The 16496-nt window shown below is 29.3% G+C and overlaps 2 protein-coding genes across 2 annotated transcripts in view; one reads left to right on the forward strand and one right to left on the reverse strand.

Moving 5' to 3' along the window:
- Positions 1 to 16496, forward strand: part of LOC143198751 (uncharacterized) — a 292680-nt gene that overhangs the window by 136825 nt on the left and 139359 nt on the right. The window lies entirely within an intron of this gene.
- Positions 5345 to 8467, reverse strand: LOC143198822 (uncharacterized). The gene is made up of 2 exons (XM_076408380.1): positions 7997 to 8467; positions 5345 to 5820 (listed from the first exon to the last, which is right to left on the reverse strand). The coding sequence occupies exons 1-2, from the start codon at positions 8427 to 8429 to the stop codon at positions 5498 to 5500; spliced, it is 756 nt and encodes a 251-aa protein (XP_076264495.1). The 5' UTR covers positions 8430 to 8467; the 3' UTR covers positions 5345 to 5497.

Here is a 16496-nt window from a genome sequence, read left to right on the forward strand (position 1 = left end):
ATTGCAACTGATTATTAAAATCAATTGTTAAAACAAACACTCATTATACGCCATGAGCATTCTATTCCCTTCTTATGATAATAAAAATTAATATAATTAAGTTTTCCGTAAATAATGCTTATTGCTTAACTTTGGCAGACCCTTTAACCCAATATGAAAAATCATATTCGATAGCTTAAAAGCCTATTTCAAAATTAACATGATAGATACATGTCATTGCATCAATTTTTTGAAGATCAGCAAAAAACAACAACATATTATATTAATTATTTCCTAGATGATATAAGTCTTCAAATCGACTAATTTCTGTTGAAGGAAAACCTCATTTTGTTGAAAACAATGTTAGAATTATTGTCTAACATCCATATTTCCGTAGCAATATTTTCTGTAATATATAGTTATAATTTTCTATTATAAATAATTATATTATTTACAATTTTCATCTGAAAATATCATTAATTACTTAACTAAATTGCCATCAATCAAAATTAACCCAATGAGCCCCTGGTGATCTTATTATTTACCCCTTATTTAATAGACTATATATTAGACTATATAATATAAAACAAACATCAATGACATTCCATATATAAAAAATACTTAATAATAAACTAAATATTAGGTTTATTTAAGCAACCACATATGTAACATATTTAAAAATTCTCTTATCAATTACAGTGAGAAACAACTCGATTTAATGTTACACCCTAATGCACATGCAACATTAAATAGGCTGTTTTAGGAGCTACTCTAACAGCACATCTTTATCAGAAAATAACAAAAATATTTTAGCATGATAAAAACGAATTCGGCAAATAAAAGTTAATCAGCGGATTAGTTATATGTCGGTAAAATAATAAAAAACAATAAACTCACAACACAACTATTTAAACATTTTAGAAAAATTACAAAACTTATTTATTAACTGTTAATTAAGTTACTAGGAAATATTAATATTTCCTGTACTATTATTAATAGTTTTTCTGCCAAAATTGGCAATAAGTATATACCTGATGTATAACATATATATTGTATCCTGATTCCCAGTTTCTATCAAAAATTATTTTCACAATATATAAATAATAAATTATTCTCAAGGGTCAAATCGAAAAAATTGTTTTATCTAGTAATAAAGTCTAACTCGAGCAATAAGCAATTTAGACAGTCTAATAGCCCCATTGTAAATAATAAAATAGTTATAAATTAAATGTGATTACAGTGTATTGCAAATGTTATGACAGTTTTTATCTTATCCATAAGAAAATGTATCAAATGGATTGATAACTAGAAAAAATAAAACCCGGCCAATATTCCCATGGTATAGTAAATGTAAAAAAAATTACGACGATTTTCCGAACACTGTCCAAATACGCCGAAAAGGAAAAATTGTTTCTTTCATCGATCCCCGAAAACCATCTTCAAATGGGTGAAACTAAAAGGGGTAAAAAGGCGTCCCCACTAGTGACATCTGAACTCAGTACGCATCAATCAACTGGTGAAAGATCAATATTAAATTTTCTTCTATATTCGACGCCCGAAAGCTTCTTGCTAACTGAACTTGGAAATATCGATCTTGCGCCTTAACATCGATAACTTAGTTATACACTTAAACGCTAGAGGCCACTAGTTAGTTGTTGACAGAGAATTAAATCACTTTGTTTCGTTTTCCTTTAAAATATACGTTGAATAATGAGATAACTGGAAGAAGATGGTAGATTACCTTTTTGCAAAAACAAACCCTATTCTCAGCATATTATCTTATAATATCATTATAACATTATAAAAAGAAAATGTTTCGAAACTTTATTTTTAAATAAATAATAATCTAGTCAAAAAGTAATACAGTAATTATTTTTCAAAGTATTATTCATGGCTAGGCATTACTCATTTCATTTTATCGTTCTATTAATATTTGAATACAGATGTTTTTAAAAATATAAACGACTGGAAACAAAATAAACATTTCTGCGATAGCCACTCAGGTACCAAATTGGAGATTATAGTAAACTACATCTATCAAAAATGGAAATAACTTTTTCAAACTCGTTTTCATTTTCCTGTCCTCTGTTATTCCGTTAATTTTGCCGTGGCTACTTGATGTCCTCGAACACTCAAACAAACTGTGAATTTTTTGGGCATAATTATTATTTTTTGTATTTATATTATTCAATTGTTTTTATCCCTAGTGATTCTGAACGTTAACATTTCACTCATCATTCATTTTCTAAACATTAATCTTTATTTCTATTATAGTTTCCCTTAATTTATTATATAAATTTTGTCTATACATACACAATTTTACGTTTGCCTTTGGCCCTTGTATATAAGTAGCAAATATTGTAGTAAGTAAGACGAATATGGAAAACTTAAAATTTAACTGTATTTAAACTAGCTATAACAGCAAAACCACAGATGATTGGCGAATTGTAACCCAATATTCCGCCTGTTGTTGCCAATATATGGATACAAATACTTCAAAAAAGTTATCAGAAATTGAACCTCCAGATAGAATTTTATTGTAGCAAACTGCGGCAGCTACAGTCAAAAAATATACTAAATTATCAGTGGTGAAAGACTAAAATAAAGCCAACTTTGTTTATTAATATTTATTTATTTGTATTATTTTAATCCACTTTAATTTTATGTGCCGTTAAAAAATCGTGGTTAATACAAAAATCAAAATTCTAATCTGAATAAAATAATTGCACATTTTTTTTATCAAATACAATTTATTTTAACATTATAGTACATCTAAGACCTACAGTTAATTATATAGCTACAATAGTTTATAGGTTAGAGTTAATCTCTTATCACTAATGGTTTCAAGAATTTTGCATACATCTGACAACCGAGCGACTTTGACAGGTTCATTCGTTTACGTGTTCGAACTAATCCGACAGTATTGTGTCTCTTTTTAACTAGAATAAAATGAGAAGGAAAATATTGTCTGACTGAAAAAAATTTGAATAGATAATATGTTTCCTTTGTGCGCGACTAAAAGTATTTAGTCTTAAACGGATATCTAGTAAACACCGCAAATTATTATTATTATTACCATAGCTAGTGCTCGGGAACAGTATCTACTTCTCAACAAATATGCTACTATTGGTGCCGCAGGGCATCGAACAGTGTTAAATAAACTAAGCCACGGTTGACTATCGGTCACAGCTGATCTGACATCGGACAATGTTAGTCTCGTATTTTTCAGATAATTTTTTCGATCCTATTTTTCGATAATCTTAATCAGTATCTTTTTCGCAGCTATTCACTAGCTGTTCACTGTGTCTTCCACCCAAAGATCTATTTCGCCACAGAAATTCATAGATTAATTCGTTCATCAATCATCGACATATCCAAACTATGGCAATCTGCATCTCTGCCTTTGTTCCTCAACTGTGTTCAATATCAATATTTCAACCTCAACATTTCTAATATGATATTGAAGAAAGAAATGTAGAATTTACTTTAAGCATCGCGTATGCAAGATCTTAAACTTACATATGTAGTATTTGAACTTCAGATTGTAACAGATTCCAAGCCTCTGAGTCAAATCAAAGAATTGGCAAGAAAAAGCTTTCGAAAGAGGCGGATTTTTACCTTGTTTGTAATACTTCTTTTACTTAAAGAACCAAAAGCTACTATATCTTGACCGATCCGCTATTACTTCGGCGGTAGATGACACTTTTTCAGCTGGATTACTGATCCCAAGTACTTGAACTTCTGCACGTACTCCAACTGAATCCCGTTGAGATTTGCGAGATTTACAGTATGAGGCGATACGTTAGTTGTTAGTACTTTGGTCTTTTGTTTATTAATTCTCAAACTATATCCCAATACTGCAATATGCGGTGCGAACTATATCATGAAAAATACTAGAAGCCTCAACATCCATATCAGCAAATACAGCATACATTGAATAGTATATTTCATTTTAATGGATTTAGCAAATCTAAATAATTGTCAGGGTAATATGATCACCTTCCAAAGCTACCCGAATTGAGAGCTAGTGTATATAGTTGACAATCTCACGTTTTGCACATCTAATTCCTATCATCTATGTTGACGCAGGGCGAAGCTCCGCTACGAGCTACGAGTTCTTTGAAGTTTCGTTTGTATGATCTTCATAAGCACCTTCCCGACAATTAATTGGAGAATTATACCCCGGTAGTTAGTGCAGTGTTTACTGTCGCCTTTTTTAAATAGAGGTACAGTTATGGCCGTTTTTCATGACTTTGCGGTCTCTAAATTTGAGTGAGGAACACGTAAAGCCTTTGAAACAATCTTTCTCTACCACCCTTAATAATTTATTTGACTTGAGGGGTCTCACTAAACTTATTGATTAAAATTAATCTTCTGATCTTCATAGTGCAGACTGTACGCTTCCTTGTAAGCGTTGATGACAGGAAAACTACGCGTTTGCAATGTGCTTGCTGTGTTTCCAAAACATTTTTTCATAGTAAAAAAATGTAAACTTATGATCTTGCTTGTATCAGGGTTAGAATGGAGAATCTGAAGATTCCTCTTCTCCAGTCTGTTTTGTTAACATTACATTAGAGGTAAATATCTATCAATTCGTGGCTTTCTTGTATTATTAGAGAACCCCAATTTTCAAATTTAAATTCCCAGGTTTATTATCACAACCGGGTTTAAATATCGAACGAAATATGTCCACTAAAATATCGTTACGTTGTAGCAATAATTATTTCAACGGGCTGCAATAATGTGTAACCTTTCGAATAAAATAGGCGATGCACGAGGTAAAAATGTTTGACGTCAGCATGGCTCAATGGTTTACAACGTTTACAGGTTTATAACCTCTAATAGTAACACTAACATTTTGAAAACCACCCAAATCTAATTTTATTGTCTGATTATTATATATAGCATTATATCTCTTGCTAACTGACATAAAATGACAAGAAAAAATGCTCCTTTATAAAATTGGCAATATGTTTGACGTCATCTATGCTATCGTTCATTAGCTATTTTATGGGACAGACCAGCCAAATATATAATTCTTTTACTTTTATCTGAGCTCTTTAAGTATTATGTTTAATGACATGCACCATTTTGATATAATTATATGAAGAGACTATAACGTTATGACTACCGAATTTCAGTTTTTTTGTTGAGATAATCAAAGGAACGATTGTATCTACGTTAATGTTAAAATATAAAGTTGTTGATCCGAAGTTATCTTCAGTTTGATGAGGGTCGATGCGTCGCGTATTTTTACTTCACCAGTGAAGTTAATATACATACTTAAATTAGCATACTTCCAAATACATAATTTTCAGTGTTTGGATTCTATTTACACGAACGGATTTAAGGGTAAAAAAATAAATTTGTTCATTGAAAATTAACTTTAATAATAAATTTATATCATTATGTTGCACACAATTACATCAATGAATAACATATAATATTACCAGTTCAATTTTTATTCCTAATACGAGTACGTCAAATTTTAATATAAAATTACAAAATGTACCATAAGCTAAACCTTGCTTTTTAGTTTGGCTTGCAGTTGGTTTACAAATTTCATCATTTCCATTTTCCTTGCCCGTAGGCTCTCTGTCGGGGTTAATATTTCAGATAAGGCTATATTACATCTAATAAGTTTTTCATTGATCTCGAAGAATCGAAGCGAGTTCCTATCGCCCAAAAATGAATCGATGTCAAAGTCCACTCGGCGGGCGTCTTCCTCGACATCGGCGATTGCACGCAAGGTCTCTATACTTGATGGGTCCAAACTATTCTCTGAATCGGCACTTACTGTCGAACCAGTGGCCATTGAAGCTAAACTCTTCTTTTTCATTCCTAAATAAATAAAAATACAGTTATTAATTCTTCATTAATTATGATGTCTGACATAATTAACTATAATTATTAATTCGTCATGATTTTAGGTCATTAATATTTAGGTGTACAAATAAGTATTTTTGTTGCTCCAAATTATTTAATTTGGAAGTAGGAATTAAACATATAAATTTTAAATAAAATCAACTTCGAATGAGATGTGGCTCGATATATTAGCTTAAGGACGTTCAGTATATTGCTCTTGACTTTCATTTACACGTGTGTTTGCAGCCTACTATCTTAAACTTTCATTAACCAAGTGTTTTTCTGAAGTTCTATTTAACTGATAATTCCTAGCTATTTCTGTATTATATGTATTTGGGCTAATATTTCCTGTTCGTCCTTGAGGACGTGACATTCTGTTTTTATAAATCAATATAAATAACTCTCTAAGATAAAATCAACAGGATTTGTTTTAGACTATTTGACTATTTTTTGATTTAGACTAAGTTTCAATAATATTACTAATCTTATTAGAAATTAAACTGACATAGACCATATTTCAAAATATTACCATACGCTGGCAATGTTATTTTTATTATTCCATATAATTGTGACTATAAACCATTCTGGAATCCTCATTAACACACACACAAAATATCATCAAAATGGGCCCAAAAGTTTCTAGGAGGTGTTTAATTATATACACACGGACTGAAGACAGTATATATATTTTTTAAATACATTATATTGATAGATCTTGTATTAGCATATTATATTTCTGTTTTCCTTTTTGTTCAAGTTTTTGTTGAGCTTCCAAAGAGAGAAACTTATTTTAAATTTGAGTAATCTATAGATGGGACATAGCCATTGTTTTTTTGACGTACACGGTAACATCAAATTAGATGAAGCAAATTGGTGCAAATAATTTGAATAGCTTAAATACAAAAGCAAAGGAAAATGTAAATTAGCCATATATGAAGGCGAGATCTTTCAAAATCCATAGAAAGTATACGCCATTCACCGCATTCGCCAGCTATTGCTCTTCATACAACAACTTATTCCGACAGATGCCGAGTTCTAAAATTACAAATAGTACAATAGTAATAAAAAGTAATAAAAAGCCAAAAATTTTGTGATTTTTTGAAAGACAGGAAAAGCTGTAACTAATATTTTATATTACAAATTCTGTTAATAAAGTTTTAGTTGTTATTCATATAACAAACATTTAAATTTATAAAATAACACAAAAAATACCAATAATGATTGGATACATTATTCAAAGTACTGTTTAACTTTTTCCCATTTTTCAAACAGTTTATGAATCTCATTAATTAAAAGAAATCGAGACCTTAAATGAAATAAAGCCCATATGTCTATTGAAACAAGTTATTATTCAGTAACGTATTAATTTTTTACCGAAACGCGCTGTATGTTTCTCAAAAGCTATTGAAAAATATAAGCATAAACAGTATATTATGCCGCAATTTTCTCCATCAGATAATAACTAAGTAAAATGTCATACAAATAAACTTTTCCAAGAACAAGGTTTGATATTTTAAAGCAATCAAAATCTATATTATTGAGAGAACTCTCAACTTTTGACTGTTGACAACACACTCCTCACTCTTGATTACAATTGTTATATTATATGTCAAATCTATTAAATAACATAATTTGCCTGTCAATGTGGGCAATATATTTCATTTTAAATAATTTAATTAGAATTCTATAATACTTTTAAAATGTTACATGGCCTGCAATTAAAACGTTATTTGTTTTATCACCGACTTACGATCAAACATTACCTCCAATAATTAATGAGAAATACAGATAAACAAAACATTATCAATTATATTTTTGATCTATTTTAAAGTATGACGAAAGTAAGATTTACCGTTGTTTTATATTATTACATTCTTTATTCCAACATTAATATTTAATTTTCTCTCATTACATATGTTATTTGTTCTTTGTTACATAACTATACAATAAATAATCAATTAAATAGATTATTAGCATTAAAAAATGGATTTTAGTACCGTGTAAATTATAAAAGTTCTGAAAAATTTTAAATAATATTTTAACTTTCGTTTTAAATATTTTAAAAATTTATATATAATTTAATATATATTGTTGTTATTACTGAAACATAATATTACAAATAACGTAATGATTATTAAAAAATAAAGCTTACCTTCTGTTACTAGGCTACGAATACTAGCTCTTCGTTCACTGTTCCTTCTTAAGAATCGTTCCTCTTGAACTTCTCCCATTATATCTTCTATGCTATATAAACTACCACTCAATGCGATATTTTCATGTATATCTGGCAACAATGAATATTTGCGACTATGTGGGGGAGTATGAAATGCAGGTGGAACATCTACTTCATCAACAAGCAGAACCTTAGGTATCACTGTGCGAAAGTGTCCACGAATTTTGGTTAAATCCTCGACATCTGACTTATCAAACTTATATCGATTCAATGGTGTCAGCGGTGGTGTTAAGTCGTTTTTACTCGATCGCTTGAAATAATCTCGAAATATATCATAAAGGAAGTAAAGCACCAATGCACTTATTAGTAATATAAGCAAAATAAGTGAGACCCACCAAAAAAGCACATTCATGTTATACACACAAGTAGACAATTTTTTTAGGAGTGGCACTTCTACAAAATAACTTTATCAGATATGCTACTCGAGTGGTACTATATAGTATTTTATTTTTCCTGTCCGAAATAGCACATCGACTTGCAAAATAAAATATCAAAGCTCAATTGTTTTACAAAAATCGACACAAATAATGCAAATAATTGTTAAGAAGATGAAGTACCAGAAAATTTAAAGAATTAAAGATATTAAAAGATATTTTTTACAAAAATATTGCAGAAACTACTTTACAATTAGAGACACGTTAGAAAGAGATGTACGTGTTTTCTAAGATATTTGGTTATTGAACAAATATCCATAAAAAAGTTACTGTTTGTAAATAGATGTTAAGAACTTGTTAACTATAATATATATTTTAACCAAAGTTTTCCCATTTTTTGCCAAATATTAATAAACTCCAAAATAAGTTTAATTTAAAAAATGTTCAGGAATTAAATTACTTACCAAGTTCATCTAAATAAACACTATTATTTTAAATAATATTTTTCATTACAACAATATTTATAGTCCGTCCAAAATAAAGGTGACATCGTGTCATTAAAATATATCACGTCAAAACGTCGCTACGTTATCGCATCAACTTTGACTTTTAAATCTTTAAAAGGCACAACAACTTGGCTTTGACATAACAGAATTCCAATGTAAATAAATAAATTAACAAATCTAATGTTATTAAATATATTTTTTTGTTACAATAACTACAGTTTCATGATACAGTCTCAATAGTTTGTATAGTGTAGGGTTGATTTATTAGATTCTCATTTAACTATGTAGTACAGTTCTAGGCAGTGCTATCCCCTGGAGGCCTAACCCACCTAATTAACAATTTTATATCCAGGTAATGTATTTTATTTTCATTGGAGAGTATATTTAGCCTTTTATGTTTAGTTCCTGCTTACTTTGTTGCTGTGTTTCCATCTCATGGTGGCATGTCAAGTCATTTTGATATGAGTACATTTCTCCTTATTTTTTTCTGTTACTACTTATGATCATTTATCTTGAATTAATCACTGCATTTCTTCTAATGCATTTAAACATTTTCTGAATAATTACACACATATCTATATACAAAAATCTTATACATAATACGATTTTCTATAATTATCCTATGTTAATTATATGTTTAGTTGTTTCCGCTCTTATCACCTGGTAATTGGTATCTTGGTAAATTTCACCATTGCAGCTTCTCTTTGGTTAATCTAACATTATAATGTTCTTCAATATTGTTATTTAAATTATTCGTTATTCAAAAAATATTATAATTGATTAGATACACAATCTGTTTCTGACTCTGACTATTTATTGGATTTGACATTTTCAAGCAGAGTACTCACAAATGTTAAGCCGCGATTTGAAATCTATTATAACAAACAAAGCACCAAAACAGTTCTAGTTCTAAATTAAAACTAATGTTTTGAAGAATTATGCATACATTTGACAACCAGGAATCGCTTACATATTCGTACGCATTAAATATTTAAAGTTAGTTAAAAATTGAAAAGTCAAATACAAAAAAACATTTAGACTAGAAATAAAATTTAAAAATTATTTAAAAAATATTCCAGCGATTAAAGTCAAAAATATTATATAGTAACACGCCATGGGACAATAAAATTATTTAATATTAATTAGTCTTGTAATTAAGATATCTCTATATAAGTGTATATCTAAATATAATCCACCGTGGATCATTTCACGATAAGATATTTTTACTTATACCTTCCGTTATTTTAACTTCTATTGATATAGTGATATATATCGCACTTATAATCTTATTTGTTGATGCGTTTAGTTCAATTTGTATTGACATTATTTTATTTGTTTATAATATTTATACCTGAAAATGTTTAATCTGAAATAATATAGAAGCCAGACTTACGTCATCTTATTATATAATATAATACTAGCAACTTTATCTACGGAAATACAATACTATAAGTAAAAAAAAACATTATTATGAAATCTTAGTTAAAGTGATTTTAACTAATAATAGGTAGCAAACATGTAAAACTATATACCTGATGAGTTATATATTAGAGATAGAGCATATCTTTAGCATTAAAAAATCGTAATGGCATATTTTAATACTAATTCTGAACGAGTCCAAATGTTTTTTGGTAGAAATACATTATCAGATTTCCAGTTTTTCAATAGATTGGAAAATACGATGAAATTTAAATGCAGATTCCCACCTTGTAAAATGGGTAAAACAATAAGGTAGCAATATGTAAAACAAAATTGTATAATAATATACACTAGCAAGACTTTATAGCCATGACTATTCCTCTTAGGGGTCGATGTGGATTAACCCTTTCCTAGATTATTTGCTCTTGGGATTATTGCAGTAAATCCACTTTTCATCACCAGTCACAATGCGCCACATAAACTTTTTTTTTACCTGACAAGCAGTGAAACCGCAATGTAAAACGAATCCAATTTCTCCTCTTTAGGATCTTTCCCGTCATATGTAAACATTTGCGAACATCAACAAATTCGATCTTTTAGGCGATCTGAAAAGTCTTTGAGACTCGGTTTAAAATTATTTAATTTTTTCCTTGTCTTCATCCATTAAAACCAGGACCAACAAATGAAACATGACACTCTGAACAGCATCCCGATAAGTATTTATTACTATTTTATGGGATTCAGCAACAAAGGTATTCAAACCAAACAACAAAAATAATGAATGTCGAAAATTAAATTTTCATCGTTCCATGGTTAGCATCTGACTGAATAACTCAATAATACTAAATGGAAACCTATTATTTAATGTAGAGAAATGTTAAATCTATCGAGTTTAATAGTTAAGTTAATAGATATAGCATGCAAGAATGTACTATTAATAATTCATCATTTCAGCGGATGAATTAACGGATCTGTCAATCTTAGGTACAGTTAAAGAAGCGAATGCTGTTTGTGAAACCCATATAGGTATCTATTCTACGATATACTAATCCTTGGACCCAGGATATGTATATCAGAATAACTGTTCTCTTTTACTTCATTTCGTCCTAAAGACGCCATTTGATAACACTAGATAACACTTTAGATAACATTTTAGTTGGTATAGCTAAATAACAGGAATCTGCAGAGCACCACTGTAGTTTTTCCTTGGACGTACCTACTTCCATTTTAAAGCACTATGCCAAAAACAGAGCAACTATTTATCGACATTTACAAGCTTACTATTTGATTAATTAATATTTTTTATATTCAAAATCAAGTAATGCCTTAGAAGATTAAATCGCAAACCCCACTTTTAATTAACTGCCTAACATATTGGTAAAATTTCGAATTACTAATGCCTAATTGAACTTGGGTATTATATCATCAAAACACTATGATTCATGAACTTATGTTTTATTAAGTTTAAATTTCAGGCGATAGACGATAATATGAACATCTGATATATACATGTAAAATATTTATTTATTAAGAAGGTATTGAGTCACTATTTGCTTTTAAAACAACTGCAATTCTACCCGAAGCAGTGCATAAATAGTTTCCAACAGAATGTTGACCCACTTGTGTACCAAAACATCCGCCAATTGCTTCACTGATGTTAGAGATATACTCTTCACTTTCTGGTCTGAAACTCCCCATAGTGTTATGTTGTCTGGCCACTATTCTCTTTAATATTCATCTGTTTCTGTTAAATTTAAGTTTAGCCCACTATTTTTCTTTATTTCTTATTGCCAATGATGTTTAACAATATTTTACGTATGATGTCATTACGGTGTAAACTGTCGCTAATGTTAATGATCCGTTAATCAACATGGAGGAGATCACACATTTCATGGATCGCTTGTTTTAACAGTTGCGGAACAAAGAGGCGAAACAGTGTTATTAAAGCGCAACAAGATATTTTATATTGCATGGTGTTTATATTATAAGGGATATACAACTATATATGGCAAATTATAAGTCAAACTGAAACGCTTCGAATTTTACATTTCCATTGGAACTTAGGAATGTATATAAAAGTATGTATATAAATAGTATAAACACTATTTATAAACCTACAATTTTACCTAATCTTTAATGATTTTTTTTAATATCCGAGTTTTGTGAACACGAATATATTGCTGAGTTCAGTTAATCAGTTGTTTAAAAAAACCAGGGATCAAGTCATCTGTCCTAGTGTGAGGATCCGTAATAAAAGGTCAAGTAAACTTACACCAAATCATTATATCTATAGTAGCTGTACGTGCTTTTGTATACATCTATCTTACCTTTTCACTTGTACATATATCTAAGCTTCAAATATATCTAGAAGTTAATCGAAAAGTCCCCGGCCTACCATAGTAAAACACATTTTTTAACAAAATTAATTTTTTTATTCAACGTAATTCCCTTCAAGATTTTTGTCATCTTTTTCACTGACTTGTGAAATGGTGCATTGTCTTGAGGAGACAGCACTTTCCTTTTCTTCAAATGCGGCCGTTTTCGGCCTTCAGGCGGTCTAATAACTCTACGTAATAGTCGCTGTTGATGGTCCTTCCTTTTTCAAGCTAGTCAATGAAAATTATTCCATGCGAATCTAAAATACAGACGATATAACCTTACTGTTGACTGACTGTTGTGTTTTCTCACGCTTTGGAGCGGGTTAATCGTATACAGTCCACTCGGACGCCTGTCGATTGGACTTCGGAGTGAAATGATGGAGCCATGTTTCATCCATTGTCACATATCGATGCAAAAACGTTTATTACGCTTGATCATCTTCAAACACTGCTCCGAATTATTAACTTTTCGTTGTTTTTGGTCAAAACTGAGCTCACGTGGCACCCACTTTGCACAGTGCTTTCTCAGACCCAAATATTCGTAAATGATATGATGTATACGTTGAGTTGATATCTTTAAATTGTCTGCTCTTTCATTCAGTTTCAATTTACGGTCATTCAAAACTATTTTTTGGATCTTTTTAATGTTTTCTTCGATTTTTCAGGCAGGGGAATTTTCAATTAACCTGTTAGCGGGGAGCCAAAACTATATAATGTCTGAGCTTAGAATACAGTTTTAAATATAATAGTTGCCCAAGTAATATTATACATAATGACACAAACACAATTATAATTTAGTATAATTTGCTAGCCGCTACACAAAGTTGAGGAGGATAATTGTCATAAACCACACTTGTCAATAAAACTCTTAACAATTCTTTGTTTCTAAATAGCAATTTTTATGTCTTTGTAATCTGTTATAACCATAATGTTTGATTTTTCCTAATTATCGTAAAAAAAGTTTTATGAAATATCTGGTATGCACAGGATCATAGAAAATTATATAAAATTATAGTGCAATGCTAATGTATAAAGAATAAACAATGATCATTGTGTAGCTTTTATACAATATATGTATTTTATTTAGAAGAAATATTAGAGTGGTAATTATAAACCTATATAATTTTGGGGATTGTTGGTTACACAACTAATATTATAACATCACAATACTCAGATTTTATTTACTATATTTTATTGAATCTTATAATTTATATATTTTATATATTTTGTTTGTTTTTACTGATTTTTTGTTTTACGATACACCATATATGTTACATTTGTTAGAATATTCTCTTGTCATAATCACTATGGAAATTGCTTTATATTGGAAAGAATATCTTTATATAATTCGTATGAAGGATACAAATATAGTTAATCTGAGAACCGACTCATCTTAGCCCTCAATTATAATGTTTTCTTTGAACTACATTTTGAAAAAAATTACGAAAATAAAGCAAAAAATTGTCCGACGCGATATAATATCTCTAGAGTTATCTCTTCTAAATCGGTAAAAAGGAATTCACCCTCCTTGTAATCAAACTTAAACACTATCATTCATTAGAATCTGTAAAACAGTATTTGGGGCTCAAAATAGCACGAACATATGTATAGTTGGTATTACAAGGTGAGATAATACATAACTAATATGACCTTTTTGTCCCCAAAACCTTTAGAACACAAGGTAACAACTAAAAGTTATATGTATTTCCCTCGGGGCAAAACACAAGTTTTTCAGCCCAATATAAGTTAAATTGAGGGAAAATGTGTTTTCTAGCTGTAACAACACCAACACACAACCAAGAATGTTTCTAGTTAAATTTCAATATAATATTAATATAGCTGCAATACGCTACTAAATGCTTAAACATTATCATGATTAATACAATACAAAACTAATTGTTTATAGAATTTTTAGTGTGGTTTGATCATAAAGTAACAGTTATTTTTATTATGTTATTCCTCAATATAATTTTAAAAAGAGATATGTATTTTATATATGGATATTTATATGGATTATATATGGATTTACGATATTGTAACGAGACCTGTTAGTACAAAACTGGTTTTTATTAGGCCCAAAGTCTGTCATGATGATTTACGGTCTGTCAGTAAGTATATTTTTTTTATAATTTTTTTCTTTCCATTATTGTATATTGCATTCTTATGAATATTTAAGGAAATATCCTTTATAGATAACCCATTTAGGCCATTTCTTCTTCTATTATGTGTTTCTTAATTTTATTTATCATATTGAACCATTATTATTTCACCTGAAAAAATTCTTCAGATTTTTTGCTCTTCGAATTATCGTAGTAGATCCATATTTATTGTCATATATTTTTGGACAATTCTGGTTGTTTATCCCTTGTAATCCCCTTTCCCCTCTAAGTTATTTGAAACTTATTCGAGAGTTTGGTTTGATTTCCTCGATTTTCAACCAAGAAATCTTGCTTTCTAATTATTTTCGAACAGTTTTAGTGCTCTAAACAATTCTTTGTTCTTTACATTAATATCGCCACTATTGATTAAAATCAATGTTTGTGCAAGAACCAAAGAAACAGTTTCTAATAACAAAAATGTAATGTTATTCATCTAAAAAATTACTCAAGAAATGTTATAAAACATATCAATTTAAAAATGGTAAAAAAGTAAAACGAGATACTGTATATGATTTTACATAATGTTAAAGATTACGGTTGGCCATTCTTGCTTAATTACAAAGACCTTCTATCCAATATTAATAATTTAGTATTAATTTATTTAGTACATTGTTAATTTATAAACTAATTTTTCATATACAAAAAGCAAAAATAAAAATGCATTATCCGTACATCTTGTAATTCATTAAAAGTGTTAAATCTTAACCAACTGTGGACTGATGATTATGATGACTTAGACTCGCGTTAATCTGATGAATGTAATTAAAAATAGGACAAAAATGTATACCTATTAATTAATTATAATTGAAGTTTAACATTTTCCAATCAAGACACAATTTATAAATAAATGCTACTTGACTTTATTGATATTTCACACATTCATTTCAAATATGATGTCGTTGGCTGCGACATTTTAATTACTTCGATTATTTTTTATGATTCCAAGTATAATTTAAAATTATACCGAGATGCAAAATTTCTATCCTTCATTAATTCCCTTCAGAGACATTAATAATCTGCTACGAAAATTGAAAATGTAATAACCCAAGAAAACGTCTTCATTAACCGCAACTAGAATCAACTGCTGGCGAACTTTGTTCGTCCATTCAAGTTAAATTGAAGCGAAAACGCGTCTTCCGTCTGGAACAATTCAGACCAAGAAAGTCCCGATTAGTCCAGATCTCCTTTTTGCCTTTTGTAAATCAAATTATAGAAGGGTTTTTAGGGGTGTTTTTCTCCTAGTTGTTATGAAGGATTCAGTAATAGGATTGAATGGTCCGTCATGTGCTGCTACGGACGGATAAATAAAATGAATAAACTAAAAATGAATAAACTCAAATAATTTTATAGAGGTCTAAAATACAGACATGGACAGAAATGGTCTTACAAACATTCCTCGCAATAGTTGTATTGTATTTTATATTTTGTACAGAATATCACATAGAGAATTTGGCACACACATATACAATTTTTTTTTTAAATCTTACCTAATTTTCCTTATTTAACATAAATGGATTTCAATAAACATCCAAAAAGTAAATTAAAAAATATATAATAGGAGATTTCATGTATTTTGACCAATG

This window comes from Rhynchophorus ferrugineus, unplaced genomic scaffold (assembly GCF_030347505.1).
Source record: "Rhynchophorus ferrugineus isolate W39M unplaced genomic scaffold, kcgeb_rfMv2 rfM1, whole genome shotgun sequence".
Lineage (NCBI taxonomy): Eukaryota > Metazoa > Arthropoda > Insecta > Coleoptera > Curculionidae > Rhynchophorus > Rhynchophorus ferrugineus.